The following is a 21,391-nucleotide window of genomic DNA, read 5'->3' as shown; positions in this document are numbered from 1 at the left end:
TGACTTTCAAAGATTATGTCACATTTTTAAAAACTTGAATTTTTTTTTAAATTCGGAATTCTGAATATTGACTTGACACTTGAACAAAAAAACATGTCGATGATTCAAAACTTTCCTTGGAGAGAAGAATTGGCACCCATTTTAGACCATCGCGTCCTCGTTCAAATCGGAGGCAGATGAAAAAACATGAAAATCTAACCCTTACATGGTACAAAGAAGGCATTAAGGGCCATATTCATAGACGTTACTTAGAGATAACTTGGCTAAGTGGTGAATTTTGAAGCAATTTTTCCAGGCGTGATTGAATTTCTGAAATTTTGTTTTTGAATAAATTGAGAGATTGGACTCCGAAGTGTTGATTTATCATTTCAAAAATGTAAAATTTTCATTCGTTCGTGAGAAAAATTGAATCAAAATTCACCACTTAGCCAAGTGTCCCTTAAGTAACGTCTATGAATTCGGCCCTAATTGTTTGTATTTTTGTATCGAAACGTGAAAAAAAAACTGTACATTGAAATCAGCTTCAAAAGACATACACAAAAAAGGAAATCATTTATTAAAAATAAATTATTATTAACTAGTTAAATTTACAGTTCAATATACATCACATGGTATTAGAAAATTTTAAAAAAGGATGTTTTAATGTATTCTGGTGAGATCCTCGACTAATTTAATAATATCATTGACGGTGACTTCTTGTTTAACACCACCATTGACTTGATCTTTATCCGAGGGGAATTGATGAGGACTTGCCTAAAATCATATTCCAACAATGAGGCAATGAAGCTGTAGTTAATTTTAAAAATATATATTTTTAATTACCTTCATAGCTTCCACTACTTGCTCCATATCTTTTTGCGATAAATCGAGAAAACTTTCAATTAAATCACCATCGATGAAACCTTCGCTGGGTTCACATTTTACGTCGGTGTAGAAACTGCGCCAAAACTTATGATCGATTTTGCCAACAGCTTTAATGACGTCGCTAAGTTTATCTTGTAAAGCGTGTAAGAAATCGAACCAAGATGGAGAAACTTGCGAAACAAGGCCTAAAGATTTGGAAAAAACCGTTTAGAATTTTTGCTACATTTTTCTGTGATCAGAAACACTTGAGTTTCATACCTATTGCTCCGCACACAGTGCCAAATAATATGCATCCGTGAGTAGGAGTAGTTGCATCGCCTGAGTGTTGCATAACTAAGGAACCATGTCTGAATACATTGACCATGTCACCTAAATGGAAGTGGCCGATTTCTTGCATCTGTTGCCTTTCTTCGTCTGTTGTTGCTGCGCTGTATATGTAAATCAAATTATCATGAGATGAGTCGCAACAGAGGCGGGATAAAATTCACTCTTCACTTACCTATCTTTTTGACAAACGAACAAATTCAAGTGGTTTTCTGTGCCTAGGAACGTATCGTCGTCCATTATTTCAACTGATGTCATCCAGTTAGGATTATAATCTCTCGAAATCTGCGATATAACGAATGAATTATTAATACTTCTCTATAATTTTCACTACTTTACGAAGAGAAACTCACTTCTTCGAAACTTCCTTCCATTGTTTTATATTGAAGCAATGTCATGGACCGCATAAGGTCACCGATGAGTACGAAATCGCCTTTAGTTTTAATATACAACGCTATGATGTTGTTGAAATGGCTGCATTCGATGCGTAGCTCTTTCTCAGCGGTCCATTCGAACAACCTGACCGTACTGTTGATACTAGCTAAGAGTTTTCCGTTGAATTCGACTAAGGAATAACACGCCCCTTTGACTTCTTTTTCGGCAACCTGAGTTAATTTTCCTTCGTCGTACTGGAACATGATTATACGTCCGACTTTAGGCTCGCTTTCCTCGGGGTTCACAAATGCGGTACCGATAACGTAATAGTAATTAGGATCATCGCCTAATTTACATGATTCTAAACTCAACGCGTATTCGTTGGCTGGTAATTGATGGGCATGAAGTACTGAAAAACAAAATGGAAATTAGATACCAATCAGCAGTATATTGAGATGAATTCAGCGAAAGAGTGATATTTACCTTCAAATGTATTCTGATCGATTATTAATAAATTATGAACTTCTACTTCGGTACCCATTTCAGGATAAATAGTGCAGTTATTCTTATTTACTAATGACATAGCGCTTAATGTGGATTGGGATGAACTTTGAGCTAAAGTACTAGCACTAGGTCTGGACGGACAAGTATTTCCACCATCCAACTGATCAACTCGCATCGTAATTACGCCGAATGTCTGAATTAAAAAATACCATCGTGTTAAGAATTACTGCAAATATGAAAAATCATGAAGAACATAAACACGTACTTGGGAAGCTTCTTGATAAGCGATTCTACGAGGTGCTTCTCCCAATGGGATCGTCCTGATGTGTAATTTTTGTATTTCATCGATAGTACCAATGGTGACGGTGTTATCTGTAGCCATCGCCAAACTATCTGGGTAGGCTTCGGCGTTCAAGGAGCACATGTGATTAACTTGTTTTAGATTGACGTTGGAAAACACCAATTTATGATTGGATGAGTATATAACGGTCGGTCTATCTGAGCATGCGAATACGTTTGTTGTTGATAACGATCTGAATGTACTCAATACTATCGGCTGTGTTCCCAGAGTAACCTACGGAAAAACCACCCGAAGCAAATGATTATCGATTTCTTCACACTTCGACGACTTTTCACGAGCTCATACCTTCTTCCTATCAGATAGTTTTCCGGTGTTTCGGTCCATATTAAAGTAAAACATGGAACCGTCTCCAAGAGCGCACAAGAGATAAGTTATTCCTTCGAATACTGTCATCAGAATTGATCTAGCGATGATTTCTAAAACGTACAAAAATCTTCGTATAGGTACAATTTGTTTCGTTATATGAAAAGTATAAAATGAAAAATCAAATATTGAATTATCACCTCCACCGAGTTGTTCCCGACATAATTCTTCGAGAGTCGGTAATTTTAAAACACGAGCGCTTATATCGGTCCATAAACCGACAGCGACAAATTCTGATTTCTCTTCTTTCGAATCGACATTCGATACCGGTGACATATCCAAACACGAAACGTCGTGTTCCAATGTAATTGACCTATCGAGAAATTATCGAATTATTATCATGATTTTTTTTTCAAAGATGGAAGGAAAACTGTATACGTACTTCTTCTTGACAATTTCCTCCATAATCAATTCTAAATAGTAAAGTTCGCTGCCAGCTGCGCAAACAATCTGGCCACCATTGCAAGCAACAACGCTAATCGTTTTATCTGATTCCGGCTTCCATTCACTGAGACAGTAATCATTCGTAAATAAACATGAAAATAGAACCAGCAAACCACATTTTCGAATAGCTCACCTCAGTAGTTGTTTTTTCTGAGTGGAAATTAATCTAGCACTGAATGAAGTCACTTGTATAATCAAATCTTGACTCACATTGCCACAGTAGAACGTTTGTTTATCAGAAAGAAAGCCTGATATTTCGGTTTCTTCCACTTCTTCACCGTGTAAGGTTAATATTCTGAAATAAGCGTGATTTTAATTTCTCCGCTTGAATAGCCTGGGAAAAATCTGACGAAAATAACTACCTGGTGTGGCCGACAAAAGATAAAACAATTGTATCGTTGAGGCCTTCAGCTGAAGCAAAATTCAACGCCCAAATACCTTTGATACCAGGTAAATCAATCGAAGCGTGTTCTTGAATACCGATACCGTTACGAATAATTCGAAGTGAACCTTCTTTATATGCTCCTGCGAAATTTAGTCATTAGAAAATCTGTCAGGAAAAATCTGTAGTTCGAAAAAGTGACCATTAAAATACCTGAACAAGTGATTAACTGTCCTTGTCCTTGTCTTTCTAAATCTACCACGATCATATCAATAATCGGTCCTAAATTAGTAAAAGTCTCCATAACTGTTACATAGGAACCAGATTCATCCGGTACTTTGTTCAATTTAATCAGCTGCGAATCTCCCAATCGTGATCCAATAAATAAGACGCTATTATCTAAATACGTGATAGATTCCGGTATACTAATTTCACCTGTAAAGATAACTCGTGAAAATACAAGCATTTGAAATGAAAGCCAACATAATGAAAAAAACTTTACCAAGAACTTCGACTTTGGGTTTTTTAACTTTAATCGTGCCATCGGCGTTTTCTTCCGTGATTAATAATAACATCAATAAATGACCTGACATGTCACCTAACAAATAACTGGTGCCTTTGGCGTCGATTCTTGCGTAACAGCAAACATTACTTTCCTATAAATTAGATATTCAAATTAATATTCGGTGATAATTAACGAAGTAATCGAATGAGATTATTGATTACCTTTATTACGGGTGGTGCTACAGCTACGTATGTCGTTCCGTTATGATAAAGGATGGACTCTTGACCAACAATAACCGCACCGCAAATCGGTTCGGGAACAGGAATAATCAGAGATGCTTCGTTCTCTATGTTATCCTGTTTCCACGGATTTTTCGTGAATTCTTTATCTCTTAAAGAAATTTCGTGAGTTTTGATGTGACGACCATTCACATCTTGATGAATTAGAATAATAGTCGGATTAGCACAGCCGTGCAGAAATTCGATGTCAAATACTTCTACTTCTTCCATTCTGTAGGCGAAATTTGATTCAAAATATATTCACCTAATGATATGTATTCATAAAGCGTGTTCAAAAAATTACCGTATACTGCAGGCACGTAATTCACTGTTATCTTTATCCAAAGGTATGATTTTGAATAAACCGTCGTACAAACGTAACCCAATAGCACGGGCCAAAGGGTCAACAATTGCTATAATACCGTTCTCCGAGGGTTTACCGATTCGATCTGCAACATTTCCATGAGCTTTAGTGATGATGTCGAAATTTTCACCTTCTCCTTGACATTGCAGGATCATCGCGTTATATCTCATGGTAATTAAGAAGAGTAAATCTTTTGTGGCATTCTGTGAAAAAAATCAAAACACTTGAAACGATACTGATAATTTGAAATTCTACTCAAAGAAAAGTAAACAATTACCGGCGGACGAAACAATTTCATAACTGCTATCTTTCCATAGATACCGATTTCTTTTATAGCGCGTAATCCTTCGGGTGTAACAAGATGCACCTCTAGTCGATTGTTTTTAGCCAGGATTAGATTTAAATCTTTCCCTGAAGTGAAATTTCCTGCAAGAGAATACATTGGATTAAATTAAGCTTCATCGGGCATTATCAAGCTGATAGTTCGTAGGGCAATATAAAGCGGTGTTTCACAAACACATCACAACCCGGAACAACGCACAAAGGAGATTATTGAAAATTAAGTTGTAATTAAAGTAGAATTATTTTATACCGGTAACACATGATGTGACTGCTGTAGCTTTATGAGCAGTTACTACATAACAGTTCGCCATTACATGGATTTAGGAAGCAATTAAAACACGCGAACTTTTCAATTGATACAGCAATGAGAAGTTGAACTAAACCAGCCTACGGTTTTAAATATTATCAAAATTAATTCATTGAAAACTGCACCTCGATCATTGTTCGAAATTTTGTTAATTTTGTCAATTTTAATCACGAGTCACGACAAATCGAAAAAAATACAACGGAAAGAATAAGGATTTAAGGCCTTGTCGTAGAATTGAACGTTCGAATCATTGGAAGAGTTAGGATGCACATACAGTGCAATCTAACCCTTTCAAACCAGCAGACACAACGCCCCCCAACACGTTTTTAGCGATCGCCTCATCGCCTGTGGCTCCAAACTCTCCAAACGAATACAAAAAATCCGTACACCGAACACACACTTTTCCCAAACAAACGATTTTGGTGTACAAAGTGAAGTCCGTCGCAATCTAGGGAAGGCAACAACACAAAGTCTACCTTATCGGTCTACCCAGGAGAAAAATGTCGCCTACTACAAAAACCGGTATTTTCACGGCTCGTACTATTTGTATTTCTTTTCAGTGCGTAATTTTGCGAGGAGGTGCCGAATAATTTCAAGAAGTTGGAATTTTTTACATTGAAATAAAACATTTCGCGACTTATTATTCAAGAATAATGTATTCTTGAACTTAATTGCAATACTTTAAACAAACTCTCCTGCACTTGGTAACAATATGCAGGACAGGGGACTTTGGCAAAACAATTTATTCAAAGTAGAGAATTGCAGAAATTTGAGTTTTACTCGAAATCAGTCTCGAGGAGCCCACAATTTTTTTACATCATATTAAAGAAATTTTTATCCTGTTTTCAACGGTATAATTTTTTTCGAAATCCTCAAACGCGATCCTGCTTAAAAACGTGAAAAACTGCCTAATTTTGAGAAAAATAAGTGGTTTGAGATTAATTAAACAATTTTTTCTCAAAATTCACCTCGACGAGCCCAACATTTCTTTGCACCATATTAAAGCATTTTTTATCCTCTTTCCAACGATATAAATTTTTTCAAAATCGTCGAACAGGAACAAGCTTTAAAAAGCGAACTTAGAGCAGAAAACTACTTAGGAGAAAAATGTCTCCAATCCAGTAGACCACAGGTAGACACAGAAATAGATTTGAGTTTTACTCGAAATCAGTCTCGAGGAGCCCACAATTTTATTATACCATTTTAAAGCAATTTTTACCCTCTTTTCAACGGTATAATTTTTTTCAAAATCCTCAAACGCGATCCTGCTTAAAAACGTGAAAAACTGCCTAATTTTGAGGGAAAAAAGTGGTTGGAGATGAATTGAACAATTTTTTCTCAAAATTCACCTCGACGAGCCCAACATTTCTTTGTACCATATTAAAGCAAGTTTTATTCTCTTTCCAATGGTTTAATTTTTTTTAACATCCATGACAGTGAACTCGCTTAAAAAAGCGAACTTAGAGCAGAAAACTGCTGAGGAGAAAAATGTCACCAATCCGGTGGACCATATAGGTAGACTGAGAATAGATTTGACTTTGAGTTTTATTTGAAAACCATCTCGAGGAGCCCTCAATTTTTTACGTCATATTTTAGCATTTTTTCTCCTCTTTCCAGTGATATCATTTTTTTCAAAATCCTCACAATTTTTCATCGAGTAAATTGCATATTTACGAGATGAAAAAGGATGAAAAGAGGCCAACTGGCCATTATTTTGAATAAAATTCACCAAAATTCATTTTTAAGGGTACTGCTTGGTAGGAAATTTTTAGCACCACGCAATGGTATCAAGATGAAAAAAATCTACCAAATAGTTCGCTCAAAACTGCAATTTTTCTATCTGAGCGCTGCATTTTCCATGAAAAAATTCAACTTGAAATAGGTAGCTTACTTTAGGTCACTTTTTATCAACTTTATACTTCGACTCGTCAGAACTTTTTAACCAGATGGACGACCCCCTTGTTTTATGGCGTCATTTTGTGCAGAATTTTATCAGCTTTCCAATGATATAGAAGTTTTTAAAATCCTCGAAATTTTTCATCGAGAAATTTGCAATTTTTCGAGATGTAAAAGGTTTTAGCTAGAAATTGAAGAGCTCAAGTAGGAATATTGCAGTTTTCAACGAATCATTCCGTGGATTTTTATTATTTTGGTATCGTTGTGTCGTGCTGAATCTTTTCTATCATACCATCCTTATGCTCAAAAATGAATTTTGGTGAATTTTATTCAAAATAATGGCCAGTTGGCCTCTTTTCATCCTTTTTCATCTCGTAAATATGCAATTTACTCGATGAAAAATTGTGAGGATTTTGAAAAAAATGGTACCACTGGAAAGAGGAGAAAAATTGCTTTAATATGACGTAAAAAAATTGTAGTCTCCTCGAGATGGTTTTCGAGTAAAACTCAAATCTATTCTCAGTCTACCTATATGGTCTACCGGATTGGTGACATTTTTCTCCTAAGCAGTTTTCTGCTCCAAGTTCGCTTTTTTAAGCGAGTTCACTGTCCTGGATGTTAAAAAAAATTAAACCATTGGAAATAGAATAAAAATTGCTATAATGTGGTACAAAAAAATGTTGGGCTCGTCTAGGTGAATTTTGAGAAAAAATTGTTTAATTCATGTCAAACAACTTTTTCCCCTCAAAATTACACAATTTTTCACGTTTTTAAGCACGACCGCGTATGAGGATTTCGAAAAAAATTATACCGTTGAAAAGAGGATAAAAATTGCTTTAATATGATGTAAAAAAATTGTGGGCCCCTCCAGATGGTTTTCGAGTAAAATTCAAATCTATTTATACCTAGGCGGTCTACTACATACATAGATAGGTGACATGTTTCTCCTAAGCAGTTTTCTGCTCTTAGTTCGCTTTTTAAAGCGAGTTCGCGTTCGAGGATGTTAAAAAAAATTATACCACCGGAAAGAGGATAAAAAATGCTTCAATATGGTGCAAAGAAATGATGGGCTCGTCGAGGTGAATTTTGAGAAAAAATTGTTCAATTCATCTCAAACCACTTTTTTTTCTCAAAATTAGGCAGTTTTTCACGTTTTTAAGCAGGATCGCGTTTGAGGATTTCGAAAAAAATTATACCGTTGAAAAGAGGATAAAAAATGCTTTAAAATGGTATAATAAAATTGCGGTCTTTCGAGATGGATTTCGAGTTGAACTCAAATCTATTTCTGTGTCTACCTGTGGTCTACTGGATTGGAGACATTTTTCTCCTGAGTAGTTTTCTGCTCTAAGTTCGCTTTTTAAAGCTGGTTCGCGTTCGAGGATTTTGAAAAATTTTATATCGCTGGAAAGAGGATAAAAAATGCTTTAATATGGTGCAAAGAAATGATGGGCTCGTCGAGGTGAATTTTGAGAAAAAATTGTTCAATTCATCTCAAACCACTTTTTTTTCTCAAAATTAGGCAGTTTTTCACGTTTTTAAGCAGGATCGCGTTTGAGGATTTCGAAAAAAATTATACCGTTGAAAAGAGGGTAAAAATTGCTTTAAAATGGTATAATAAAATTGTGGGCTCCTCGAGACTGATTTCGAGTAAAACTCAAATTTCTGCAATTCTCTACTTTGAATCTTAAAATTATTCGGTACCTCCTCGCAAAATTACGCATTGAAAAGAAATACAAATAGTATGAGCCGTGAAAATACCGGTTTTTGTAGTTAGTAGGCGACATTTTTCTCCTGGGTAGACCGATAAGGTAGACTTTGTGTTGTTGCCTTCCCTAGATTGCGACGGACTTGTACAAAGTGTACACCGAACAGAAAGTGTGCTCCAAACTAAAGCAGCTTAAGCAGCTACTCCAAACGAACAGAGCTATTTTTATATTGCGATCCTAGCGGAATTTATTTGAACTACTCAAAATGACGTCATTTTTTGAAAATTTTACTGCATATTCGCAAACCCTACCCCGTGCGGCTGGCATTTAAGCATTCCTTACATACATTTCAGCAACGCTAAATTTTTCTCCACTCTGATTGGCTCTCGCGTTCATGCACGATCTCACCCGACACCCGCCGAACTCCTTATCATCATTGCCATTTTTGAACTTACAAAAATTTTCAAGCTCACATCGAAACTAGGGCTCTATATAAACCAGGTGAGCGCATCCACCATTTTGTTCCCTGAAGTGATAACGAACCAGTAATTATGCATACAATTTCTTATGTAAAAAATGCAATTTTTTAAATTGTTCGCGAGTTTGGGTGAACTGTTATGCAGTCTTAAATTAAAGACAATAAAATTCCCTATCGATTGATGTTAAATTTTGATCATTTCGCGTAAAAATAAGGATTTTATGAATATTTCTATTTTACTGATTTTTGCATACTACGTACGTCATCTTTAAAGTAAAAATACTCGAAATTTTCAGTGGACACATAGGTATTTTATTACAGTAAAATGTTCGTTATTTTATCCTCTTTAAAATGAGCTATTACCGAAAGCTCTACATGCAACCGTTCAAAAGTTTTCGAAGTTGAAAGTTGCGAAAATCAGCTGCGGGCAGTAAGTATTTGACTTTGAACAAATTTTACTCAAAATTTTCAACGGACACATGGATATTTTAATACAGCAAAATGTTCGTAATTTTATCGTCTTTAAAATGAGCTTATAACGAAAGTTCTACCTCTCATCGTTCAAAAGATCTTGAAGATCAAAGTTGCGGAAAGTAAAATACTGATCAAAACTAAGTGACTGATAACAGTGATAACACAATTTGACCACTTTCCGCAACTTTGAACTTCAAAAACTTTTGAACGGTTGAAGGTAGAGCTTTCGGTAAACAACCATTTTAAAAAGGATACAATTACGAACATTTTGATGTATTAAAATACCTACGTGTCCACTGAAAATTTCGAGTAATATTAGTTCAAAGTTCAGTACTTACCATCCGCAGCTTGTTTTCCCAACTTTCAACTTCGAAAACTTTTGAACGGTTGCATGTAGAGCTTTCGGTAATAGCTCATTTTAAAGAGGATAAAATAACGAACATTTTGCTGTATTAAAATACCTATGCGTCCACTGAAAATTTCGAGTATTTTTAGTTTAAAGATGACGTACGTAGTACGCAGAAATCAGTAAAATTGAAGTATTCATAAAGTCGTTATTTTTTCATGAAATGATCAAAAATTTAACATCGATCGATAGGAAATGTTATTGTCTTTAATTTGAGACTACAGGTAAGTTCACCCGGACTCGCGAACTATCGAGAAAATTGCATTTTTTACGTGAGAAATTGTATGCATACTTACTAGTCCGTTATCACTCAGGGAACAAAATGGCCGATGCGCTCACCCACTTTATATAGAGCCTTAATCGAAACTGCAGCATTGTAAACCCTTCGGATTATCGCAAATTACATCGGAAATAGACAATGCAGAAATGGAGCCCATTATATTTCAGCCACAAAATTAAAACTGATGATTTACCGCCCAATAGTGTTATCGTTTCCAATGTTGTTGCTGTATGCGAAATTCGATGCGCGATAAAGGAATATATTTTATTTGTTGATTTTGGTCACTTTGGTGATTATTTAGTTTATGTTGTAAATCTGAGTCATTATTTTATGAAATTTCGTACCTAAGTGAATGAAGTTACTGTTTACTGTAATGAGAGCAAAACCAAAAGCTACCAAAAGCATTATAACTATAAAATATTTCATTTTGTTGATTAATCTAAGCTAAGCCACTAAGGCATATGTATTCGATAATTTTTTTTGTTTTTGTACCTTTTGCATAATAAAATATGGTCATTTAGATCGTAAATTGTCTGTGTATTGAAAGCATGATACAGGTTCGCATGAAACTTAAAAAATTTTCCAAGTTCAAAAATGATAACGATGATAAGAGTTCGGTGGGTGGGATCGTGCGAGAACGCGAGAGCCAATCGGAGTGGAGAAAAATTTAGCGTTGCTGAAATGTATGTAAGGAATGCTTAAATGCGTTAGGCTGCATCTCGCGAACGAACGTTGATTTGATGGTTCGATTCAGATCCTCAAAAAGTAAACAACTGTTACTGATAAACAAGACTTGTGAAAAATGAAAATAATTTTCTCTGAATCTCTGATGAATTATTATAATATTTATAATAATTAAAAATGAATTCGTTTAGACTTTTCTGAAATGAATAGTGAACAGTATAAAAAGTAGCATGGAGTACCTAAGTATTCTTTTGCATTACATACCAAATGTATTCGTAGTTACATCTTACTATTATGTCTATATGACTATGACATTCCGAATACATTTCAAAGTTTAAAGCAAAAGAAAGTACTTATGTTCCTCAATGCAACATTTTCAATTGTGTCTTCTGTTACTGTCATGATTCTTACTTTCTCAATTATTTGCTTTTGATTGAAAGATTGCGATACATCGTAGATCATGAATTGAAAATAGGAAAATATTTGCATTTTGACTATTGAGACTGAGAGGAGGCATACCATAGGTACTTCGAAGTACTAAGGATATAAGTACTGTCAAACCCCCTAATTTCGGACAGGGTACGTAATTTCGGACACTTGATGTTTTTGCTATTTTATTGATAAGAACTAAGGGTACAAGTAAAAGTGAACACTTCTTCTATTAGTTTAGATCACGGACAATCTCCCTGATGTAAGAATTTTCATTTTACGCGATTTCTTTAGTCATTAAAATGGACTTTACAAAGTGCTTCATATAAAGAGTGAGAAAAAAGTTATTCGTAGCATCTATCCAAATGCTTTCATAACCATGAAAATCGCTCTAAAATATCAAGAAGTCACTGGTAATTAAAAATAAAATTCATTCCTCAAATTTCACGTTTTGTTTCTATTAGTTAAATCCTAAAAACTGAAAAAGTCGCGAAACAGATCATTATTTCGGACACTTTGGTTCACGCATTACTGAGTTTGGAAGGGTAACACTGACGCACTTGCAAATGTGTATTTTTCGAGTTCAGCAGTATTTTTTTCAAGTGTTTTCAGTTTTGATGAAGAATTGCAGTATTATTTCACTCATTTTCCTAAAAACCATACTGAAAAGTAAAATTCTGAGCCGTAAAATCATCAACAAGGAGTTTGATAAGAAATTGTTCAATGTTACCAATTTATTTTTCTAACAAGAAAGTGTATAATGAGAGTGCTGAAACATTTCCTTGAAAAATCTTTTTTTTCTACATTTCACATCATGATTCGAGCTGTTTTTGATTGCAGTCGTTTTTCAGGGGTAAATAATTTCTTTTTCAACTAAAATTTTCGAGTTCGCACGTTAAAGAAAAAGTGTCCGAAATTAGGATACTTTGGACTTAATTTCGGACACATTTCGAATTCAAATTAAACAAACAAAATCACGTAAAATTTATAAAGTGATGCTCAAAAACTGTTCACACGGTGACATTCTATGAGAATGTGAAGACAAACACCAAGTTGAATCGCTCGTTTTAAAGCCTTTTACGAAAAACATGAAAAAAGTGTCCGAAATTAGGGGGTTTGACAGTAGTTATGATGATGTTTTTTTGGAAAATGCATCTATCCAGCGTTTTATTCCATCAACTATACTGCTGCGATGCTGCGAATACTTATGCACATTGCACAGTACACATTTCTATTTTCCGTTTCATTTTCAGCATCACATTTTGTTACACAGCTACAATGATGTTTTGAAAATCAGAAGGTGAATGATTTTCGTTTTATCGTTTATGAACTCGATAAACTCCATATTTTTAACATTAAACACCATTATTCTGTTTCAAACTTTTATTTATTCTATAATTTATTCACACAAACATCATTCAACATTGTTCTTCGAAAATTGGCGTTTCTAGATGATAATATTTCAAAAGAAGTGAAAAGATTGTTGATGAAAATGATTACTGCGAAAAGAACGAATTTGCACGTCACTTCCGTGAATGTGCAGCCTAACGGGGTAGGGTTTGCTAATATGCAATTTTACTACCCGGGTAGGAACCGGATAATTTTCAGACCCGGCCGACCCGGGTAAGAATCGCGGATCCGGGTACTCGTCGAACTCTTGAGTTGCGTATCAAACTGTCAATTTGTCAAAATCAAAATGATGATTGTTTTGTTTTCCGTCACTAATTTCAAGTAAATGTCTGACTATTCAGAGAGTTTTCTTACGGACACTGAAAATTTGCTACGTGAAGTAGTTTTCAAACTAAATAGTGGTCGAACTAGCACCGAACAGAAGACAAGGTGGTTTATTTCATCTACAAGTAAGTAGTAACAACACTGAAAAAATATCCATTTATTTGAAACAAAGTGAATTTTTCCCCAGAAAATAACCTGTAATCTAAATCATTTGTTTGCAGCAAGGGATCTCGAAATCGCCAAGCCGGAAAGCGACTCTGAATGGCTTACTCTGAAAACGAAAATCGATGCTTTTCCAGCAGATAAGAAGCCGGACGAGTCAGCTATACTTTTCGCATTGATCCATAATTGGTTTCTTGATCGCAAATGGAAAGCGAAATTTGAAACTGATAAATCATTGCCCTGTGGTGTAAAATATAGTTTGGATCCCACGAAACACGTTTACGAATATGCGTGTGTGAAAATATCACTTTCGTTGATTGAAGATGGAATGGAACTCTCAGACTCGACGAAGCTTCAAAGTGGAACAGCCGCGCCCACCAAAGGAGATTATTTCTATGTTCTATTGGAGGTGAGTTATTTTTACTCAAATATTCTGAATGCCAGTTTGTATGCATTGTACCTTTTATCTGATTTTCAGCTCCAAACTGATCCATCAGGTTGTGGATACTCCATTTTCAGTTACTCTCGCGTTCGAATTCCCTTTTTTACGGTTGATTCCGAAACAAAAGATCGTATCTGGATCCAAGAGCTCAGAGCTCAGCTGGTTGACTCTATCGCCCAATTGTACGTATTCTATATATCACGTTACTATGTTACTATGCACACTCTTTTCTTTTGTCACATCTTCATGTTCATTTTTAGTGATTCTTGCATCGAAGAAAAACATTTCCGTTCGAAGGAATTCTCGCGACACGGGGTCAATCCCGTGACACCCAGTTGTAAAAGAAAACTAGACGATTCTGGATCTCCTGAGAGTCATGCATGTACCAGTAGTAAGTAACAATTATTCTATTGTTATATTTCAACTAGAAACATTCATATTTATCTAGTAATTGTGTTTTGCAGCGGACGAAACAGGATTATCGAACGAAATTAATAAAATGAATCAAGATTTTCTAATGTTTGCGGATGAAGATAAACCGACAAAGAACGCCATACTAGCAGCAGCATTGTTGATGATTCTTCGTCATGAGCAGAAATGCGATGTAAAAGCTTTTCATGATAAATGGATCGTTCCTCCGAAATTAACCAGCGAAGTGGTTTCATTTTTGTATCCAAGTATTAAACCTTCTGGCTTGCCAGGTTATGATAAATTTCACATGACCGTAATCTCTAACGGATGCGATTATTTCGTTGTTTTTCGCGTAAGTAACCTTAGTAGGTACTATTTTTTTCTTCTTGAATCCAAAGAATTAATTTGAATTGATTTTCTAGGTTGGTGCGGATTCGTCTAAATATGTTATAAAAAAAATCAAAGCGAATGTTATTCCTAGTTTTCCAGAGAGTGACGAAGATACTATGAAATGGCAAAACTTGAACGATTGGCTTGCGGCAATTCGAACAAAATTGTTAGTAATAAATTCACTCTTAACTCGCATGTGATTCTACTGAAATGAATTGCTATTTAGTATAATATGATTTATATTCCCTTATTAATACTGATTATTTTTTCCAGTTTTGTCAAGAAGTCTGTTGGATTATACAGCCCTCGAACCAGTGGAACGTCTTCGCCAAGTAATCCATCACCCTCATCAAGGTGAATCTGCCTAGTGTTGTGCCATTATATTGTTTTCACTTATCGAAAAGTAAAATTTTAAACTCGATCGCAAAAATGTCGATCACGATACCACGATAGTGATCTTCCGTGATATCGCTATTTTAAAATTTCAATGATCTAATAAATTAATAATTCAATATGTCTTTTTCTCGTTTAGCGTTTTAACATGTTTTGAAAAAATTACTGAACTTTTGAATGAAGGCTTTTTAATTGCAGCACTCAATTTTTTTTCATTACAAATTAATCTGAAATTCATGTATTTACGTTGATTTTCTATAGTTTTTCCAAATACAGAGTTGCAAAGTAATTTAAAAAAAGCTTTTTGGAAAACATTTTTTGCATTTTTACGCAAATTTGTATTAATGTCAATGTATGGCTTACAAAAATTTTCCTGGGTGAATTTTAGAATCTTGTAAACTTTTTCTAGTACTAATCCATGTTTGAGACATAACTTCAAATTACGATAATGAATTACATAATTTTTATCTTCCAACGTAAGTTTTTTACTTTTTTAGTTTTTTTTTAAATAAATGTTTTGTTTTACTTTTTATTTTGATAATTATCCACTCTTTGAATTTTGATTTGAATTTTAAATTTTTGAATTTTGATTCCCATTTGGCATTTTTCATCTTTTATTCCTGAAAATTCCTAATTCGAAATTCCAATTAGAACTTCTTATAATAATTAAAGTTTTTTTTTTTTTTTTTACAAAAAATATTAAATTATTCTTTATTAAAAAATTCACATTATGATCATTCATACAGAGGGAAAAAGCAAAAACTTGCTGAAATAACATTACAAAATGTATTAATAAATATCAACGAAATTGTCGAAATTACATTACAAACATGAAAAGGACGTTTATAAAATTATAACCCTAATCTGGCCGGTGTTCTCCTTGGAGTTGCTTTAGGATCCGACAGTCCAGGAGTGACGATTTCAGTTCTGAAAATAAAATATAAAATTAAATTTCAAATTACTGCCGATTGAATCAAGATAGAATAGAATATGCAATGAAAAATATGAAAATAAATTTTTAAGCTCACTTTCTAATACTAGCGAGAGCTCTCTTCTCTTCTTCTTCTTTCCGGGCGATAATTTCTTCTTGCGCGGATTTCATTTGACTTTCCATTTCTTGCATGTGCTCGAGAGCATGTTTCTTTTTAGCTGATCCACTTCTACCAGTTTCCTTCACGGAGAAGAACATAGGTCCAAGTTCAGCTAACCAGTGTCCATCAACGGCAGTAACGCAAAGCATATATTCCTGAAGTTGGTGAAAAATAAACCGTTTATTAAATAAACGAAAATAAAATCATCCAATTTTTTTCCCACGCGCCTTCTCCACCCTTTTTGGATTCTTCCATAAGTCTAACCAAATGAATCGACTTACTTTCGTAGTCATGATCAATTCATAATACACAACGTAATCTGGCGTGAAACCCATGCCGTATAATGCTGAGGTAGGATGTAAATGGCAAGGCATACCCGTTCGACAATTTACATACTCTCCAATACCTTTTAATCTAGCTGCTTGATGGAAATAAGCTGAAATAAAAAACAAAAATCGTCGCAAATACGTCAATGATTGCAGACAATTTTTTCTTCAAAAAAATAATACTTTTACAGCGTAACTGTACCTGAGCAGATACATTTTCTAACAATATCCCATTCGTTACCGCACGATATAATGTCGATTTTCTGCTGAACCAAGATATCTTTCAACTGTTGTCGTACTTCTCGCACTTTCCTCATCGCTTTTATATGGATAAAATGTTCATTACACCAGTTGGACGAGTATCTAAATATTTTGAAAAAAAAATGATGTACTTAATTGAACAACATTTTCAAAAGTATAATTAATGAATTCAAGTTATAATTACTTGTTCTGTTTCCACAGAATGTATACATTCAAGTATGTTAAATGATCAGATTCCGGTACTTGGAATTTTTCTCTCACACCATCCGCTTCTTCTTCTCTTCCTTTAGGACGATAGAATATTGACGGCACAGATAACATGGAAACTATACGAAAATACGCGTATTACAATTTTCAAGGGTTGATATGAAATAATCATTTAAAGTTTAAACACTACGTTGATTACCAATAATTAATATCTCGGCTGTACATCCCATGCTGGAGGCTACGATTAACATTTGACATTGCGGAGGATCTAAAGGAAATTCTGCCATTTGTCTTCCCAAAGGTGTTAAATTACCAGTATGATCGAGAGCTCCGAGTATCCATAATTGATACAGAGAATTCAAAATATTATCCTAAAACGTTTCATAAACACATGTATCACGAAATGACATTATTTGAATACACAATACTAACGCAACATTACCTGAGGCGGGGGATCCATAAAGTGAAACTGTAATAAATCTTGTACTCCTAAAGACTTCAGTAACAAAACGGTATTGGCTAAATTAGTTCTTTGAATTTCTGGTACTGTACCAGCAAGTAATTCCTCTTTAAATTGACGTTCAGTGTATAATCTAAACATCAATATATAGTTTTAATAACATAGGTAATACAAAATGAGCACCTTGAAATGTTCAATTTCTTATTTTCATAGATACCTGTAACACATTCCAGGACCGGTACGTCCAGCACGACCTTTACGTTGTTCTGCGTTCGCTTGACTAACAGGATACACTTGTAACGCATCCATACCGATACGTGGATTGTACACTTTTAATTTACAATATCCCGAATCGATTACATACTTGATACCGTCAACTGAAATTCAAGAAAACATAACGATTTAGAGAAAATAGCGAATACATGCGAAAAAAATTGTATATTTCACCAACCGGTTAGAGACGTTTCGGCGATATTAGTAGCTACCACGCATTTTCTTAAACCATCTTCAGCTTTTTGGAAAATCTTAGCTTGTAGATCGGAAGGTAGTTGAGAATAAATAGGTAAAATGAGTAGAGCAGGAGCATCGTCTATTTCTTGAATTTTTTCAGCTAAAACTTCGCAGGTGACTTCGATATCTTCTTGACCAGGCATAAATATTAAAATATCGCCTGTAAATAAAAATGACAAATTATTATTTTTTCAAAATAATTTTTGGACAATGGCTTGGAGAAATTCAGATAACTTCAACACGAAAATCAATTTACAATACCTTCATTTTGCCGTAAATGCACATCTAATGCTTGCTTAACCGCAGCGTCTACGTAATCTTCGACGTTCTTTTTACTGTAAAATAATTCGACAGCGAATGTCCTTCCTGGTATTCTAAATGTAGGAACGTTACCGAAAAAATTTGCAAATTTTGTAGCATCCATAGTGGCCGAGGTAACGATCAATTTTAAATCTTGTCTTCGAGATACGATTTCTCGAAGTATACCGAAAAGTACATCGGTATTTAACGATCTTTCGTGAGCTTCGTCCATGATAACTGCACTATAATTATCTAAATCTGAATCTCGTAGTGATTCTCGCAACAAAATACCGTCTGTCATATATTTTATCACAGTTTTCTGTAAAATACAGCATCAATTTAATCGATTAATACTAGTAGATTATTATTCATCAAGAATTGAATTAAAATGAACACGTACTTCGGAAGTACAATCTTCAAAACGTATAGCATAACCGACTTCATCCCCTAGAGCAGTTCCCATCTCGTCAGAGACACGTTTCGCGACAGACATCGCAGCTACACGTCGAGGTTGAGTACACGCAATCATACCATTTTTAGTATATCCTTCTTCGTGTAGATACTGCGTCAACTGAGTTGTTTTACCACTTCCAGTTTCGCCGATAATAATTACGATGCTATTTTCTCGTATAACATTTAATACCTAAAACAAAAATAGGTACTTTTAGAATAATATATCTCGCAAGAAAAATGAAGATAACGATAAATAATTTACATCTTGTCTGCAAGCAAATGCTGGAAGAAATTCTCTCTGCTGAGCAATGGTTTTTCTTTTAGCGAAATCACTACTAGCTTCGACTTTATCAGTCATATGTTGGGCAAATTTTTGACTAGTTTTATAATCCTTGATTTCTTCTTCAGTTTCTACTTCGTCTTCTTTTTTCTGAACACCCATAATGTTACCGATAGCTGTTCCGGCCACTTCCCAATGTTTTTTTTGACCTTTTCGACGTTCTTTTTGTTCACGATATCTTCGCACTGATAGACATCCTTTTCTAGCGGCCATTGCCATGTCAGAAGTAGGATCCTGAATTAAAAACGGATAATTAGAGAATAAAAACGCGAATTGTTTCATACTTCTGAAACGTAAAATTTACTAACTCGGACTGGGATGACTGGTTCAGGTTGCTTTGTGAACACAATCCTACCATCGAGGAAAGGTGGTACCATATTGTGCACTAATAAATGAACTCTAGCAACGGCCTCTTCTTCGAAATCATCATCAGCATGAAGTGCTGATACGACACCACTGGTTAACATACGATTACGTTCCCATAATTCGTTATCCTACAAAAGAAACACAATGTTGGAAAAAATTGCACTGAAACACGATATTTTCGATGAAACAATCATAATTACTTTGCTGATTTCACGTTGCTGAGCGGACATGCGTTTTTTGCTATTTTGTTGCAACTGTAATTCTTTCTTTTTAGTATAATCTTCGCTAATATTGGCAAATGCATTATTTTCTGTATCTACACCTTGATCCATTAGATACCATTCTCGGTCCATTCTCATTTCTTCCTCTTCCCACTGTTCTCTATCTTCATGTGATTCCCATTTGATTTCCTCTGAAACAGAAATACAGATATAAATGCTACTCGGCCAAGTTTCGTGATTTATGTAGAAAATAACTTACGTCTACCGGTAGCCGGAGTAGCTCCAGTTTTTCTTCTATTTGGTGCCCATTTGTTGTATTTATGAGCTGGAGTAGGACGAGGTGTTTCGTCACCGTAACGATCGTGTACTCGTGGTGTGGGCCTATCCCATTCTGATTTACCATAATAATTTTTCTCGTCTTCGTCCCAACTTCTAAACATTCGGACAAGTTCATTAGTCCAGTGCAACAGAATATTATTTACTTAAGATAATAGTATAATCCAATACTTGGACGGTGTTTCTCTTCCATCCATGTTAGGCGTCCATGGTGCATCTTGAAAACGAATTGAAGGCGTGTTACTCCACGAACGATATCGTTCACTTTCATGTCGTTTCGATTTATGCTCGGATTCATCGTGTTTTCCTGTAAGCAATCGATACATTCGTTCATCAAAATAATGTACATATGTACTTGAATTTCAACAAATTCGAAAACAATTAGGCCTACTTACTCTTAGAATGATGTCGATCGTCTCTTCGATCTCGGTGATCGTGTCGTCGATCACGACTATCTTCTCGTCTATCTCTATGCGAATGCGATCTTTCAGGTTGTTCACGAGACGATTTATGCTTCGTAGACGCGTAAACACCTCGATCTCGTTCTTTTCTAGCATGGTAGTCGAGACGTTCTTTGGCCTCTTTGGAAAGACCACCGGTATGAGTTGGTGTTTCATCGTAAGGTTTGCGATAGTGTCTATCTCCTTTTCGTAAATCTACTTTCTTCACTGAGTTATTTTCCTGATTCTTTTCATTTTCAGCTTTGAGCTTTTCTCTTTCTTCTCTTTTTTGTGCTAAAATTAGAGACATTAGTCATCACTTTGATGAAGAGGTTTACTCGATGAAGATACAATGAAATAATTTACCTGCTAATTTGTCAAGTCCGAATAAAGATGGTCGAGCTGTTGGTACCTTAAATTCAAACGCTTCAACAGGGTTTGGTTTCTTTTTGATGATCAAACCACCAGTTTCTTCGTTCAATTCTTCCAACTTGTCGACACATTCATCATCGAACATCATTTTGGAGATGCAGGGTTCAATTTATTAACACTATACGACTACACCAAGATTCAAGAGACTATTATAAATTAATTAAATACTATAATACTGCGTCTACATGTTACAATTAATTTTAAAAGTATTTTCATTTCATCAGAAATTTTCGTTTTCAGATTTCTTATCACCATATTTTCCTTTTTTATCATACTTTTACTTGAAAGCGCGATATTGCGATGCATCGACGTTGAGGACGCTTATTGCAAGTTGTCAATTTTTTTGAGCC

The 21,391-nt window shown here is 34.9% G+C and overlaps 3 protein-coding genes across 3 annotated transcripts; 1 reads left to right on the top strand and 2 right to left on the bottom strand.

The window, feature by feature from the left end:
- Positions 1-533: 533 nt before the first annotated feature.
- On the bottom strand, positions 534-5,711 carry pic (DNA damage-binding protein pic). Its single transcript, XM_065366907.1, has 18 exons — positions 5,357-5,711; positions 5,042-5,190; positions 4,705-4,967; positions 4,344-4,632; positions 4,120-4,273; positions 3,831-4,052; positions 3,598-3,760; positions 3,369-3,530; positions 3,174-3,299; positions 2,932-3,104; positions 2,714-2,844; positions 2,333-2,641; positions 2,047-2,260; positions 1,542-1,972; positions 1,364-1,473; positions 1,123-1,292; positions 823-1,049; positions 534-753 (listed from the first exon to the last, which is right to left on the bottom strand). The coding sequence occupies exons 1-18, from the start codon at positions 5,415-5,417 to the stop codon at positions 640-642; spliced, it is 3,468 nt and encodes a 1,155-aa protein (XP_065222979.1). The 5' UTR covers positions 5,418-5,711; the 3' UTR covers positions 534-639.
- A 7,649-nt stretch (positions 5,712-13,360) lies between these two features.
- Positions 13,361-15,417, top strand: LOC135847399 (uncharacterized). Its single transcript, XM_065366905.1, has 7 exons — positions 13,361-13,625; positions 13,722-14,071; positions 14,141-14,286; positions 14,365-14,495; positions 14,569-14,867; positions 14,938-15,071; positions 15,179-15,417. Exons 1-7 carry the CDS (start codon positions 13,502-13,504, stop codon positions 15,261-15,263), a joined length of 1,269 nt encoding a protein of 422 aa, XP_065222977.1. The 5' UTR covers positions 13,361-13,501; the 3' UTR covers positions 15,264-15,417.
- Positions 15,418-15,993: 576 nt separating this feature from the next.
- On the bottom strand, positions 15,994-21,323 carry l(1)G0007 (ATP-dependent RNA helicase l(1)G0007). Its single transcript, XM_065366904.1, has 18 exons — positions 20,976-21,323; positions 20,565-20,903; positions 20,341-20,476; positions 20,093-20,265; positions 19,813-20,024; positions 19,555-19,740; positions 19,169-19,480; positions 18,854-19,096; positions 18,415-18,772; positions 18,095-18,313; positions 17,861-18,020; positions 17,626-17,776; positions 17,383-17,554; positions 17,161-17,302; positions 16,918-17,078; positions 16,671-16,825; positions 16,327-16,544; positions 15,994-16,225 (listed from the first exon to the last, which is right to left on the bottom strand). The coding sequence occupies exons 1-18, from the start codon at positions 21,127-21,129 to the stop codon at positions 16,150-16,152; spliced, it is 3,567 nt and encodes a 1,188-aa protein (XP_065222976.1). The 5' UTR covers positions 21,130-21,323; the 3' UTR covers positions 15,994-16,149.
- Positions 21,324-21,391: the final 68 nt, after the last annotated feature.

Source organism: Planococcus citri, chromosome 5 (assembly GCF_950023065.1).
Source record: "Planococcus citri chromosome 5, ihPlaCitr1.1, whole genome shotgun sequence".
In the NCBI taxonomy this organism is placed as follows: Eukaryota; Metazoa; Arthropoda; class Insecta; order Hemiptera; family Pseudococcidae; genus Planococcus; species Planococcus citri.
Note: the sequence above shows the minus strand (reverse complement) of the source record. Positions and strands in the feature narration are given on the sequence as shown.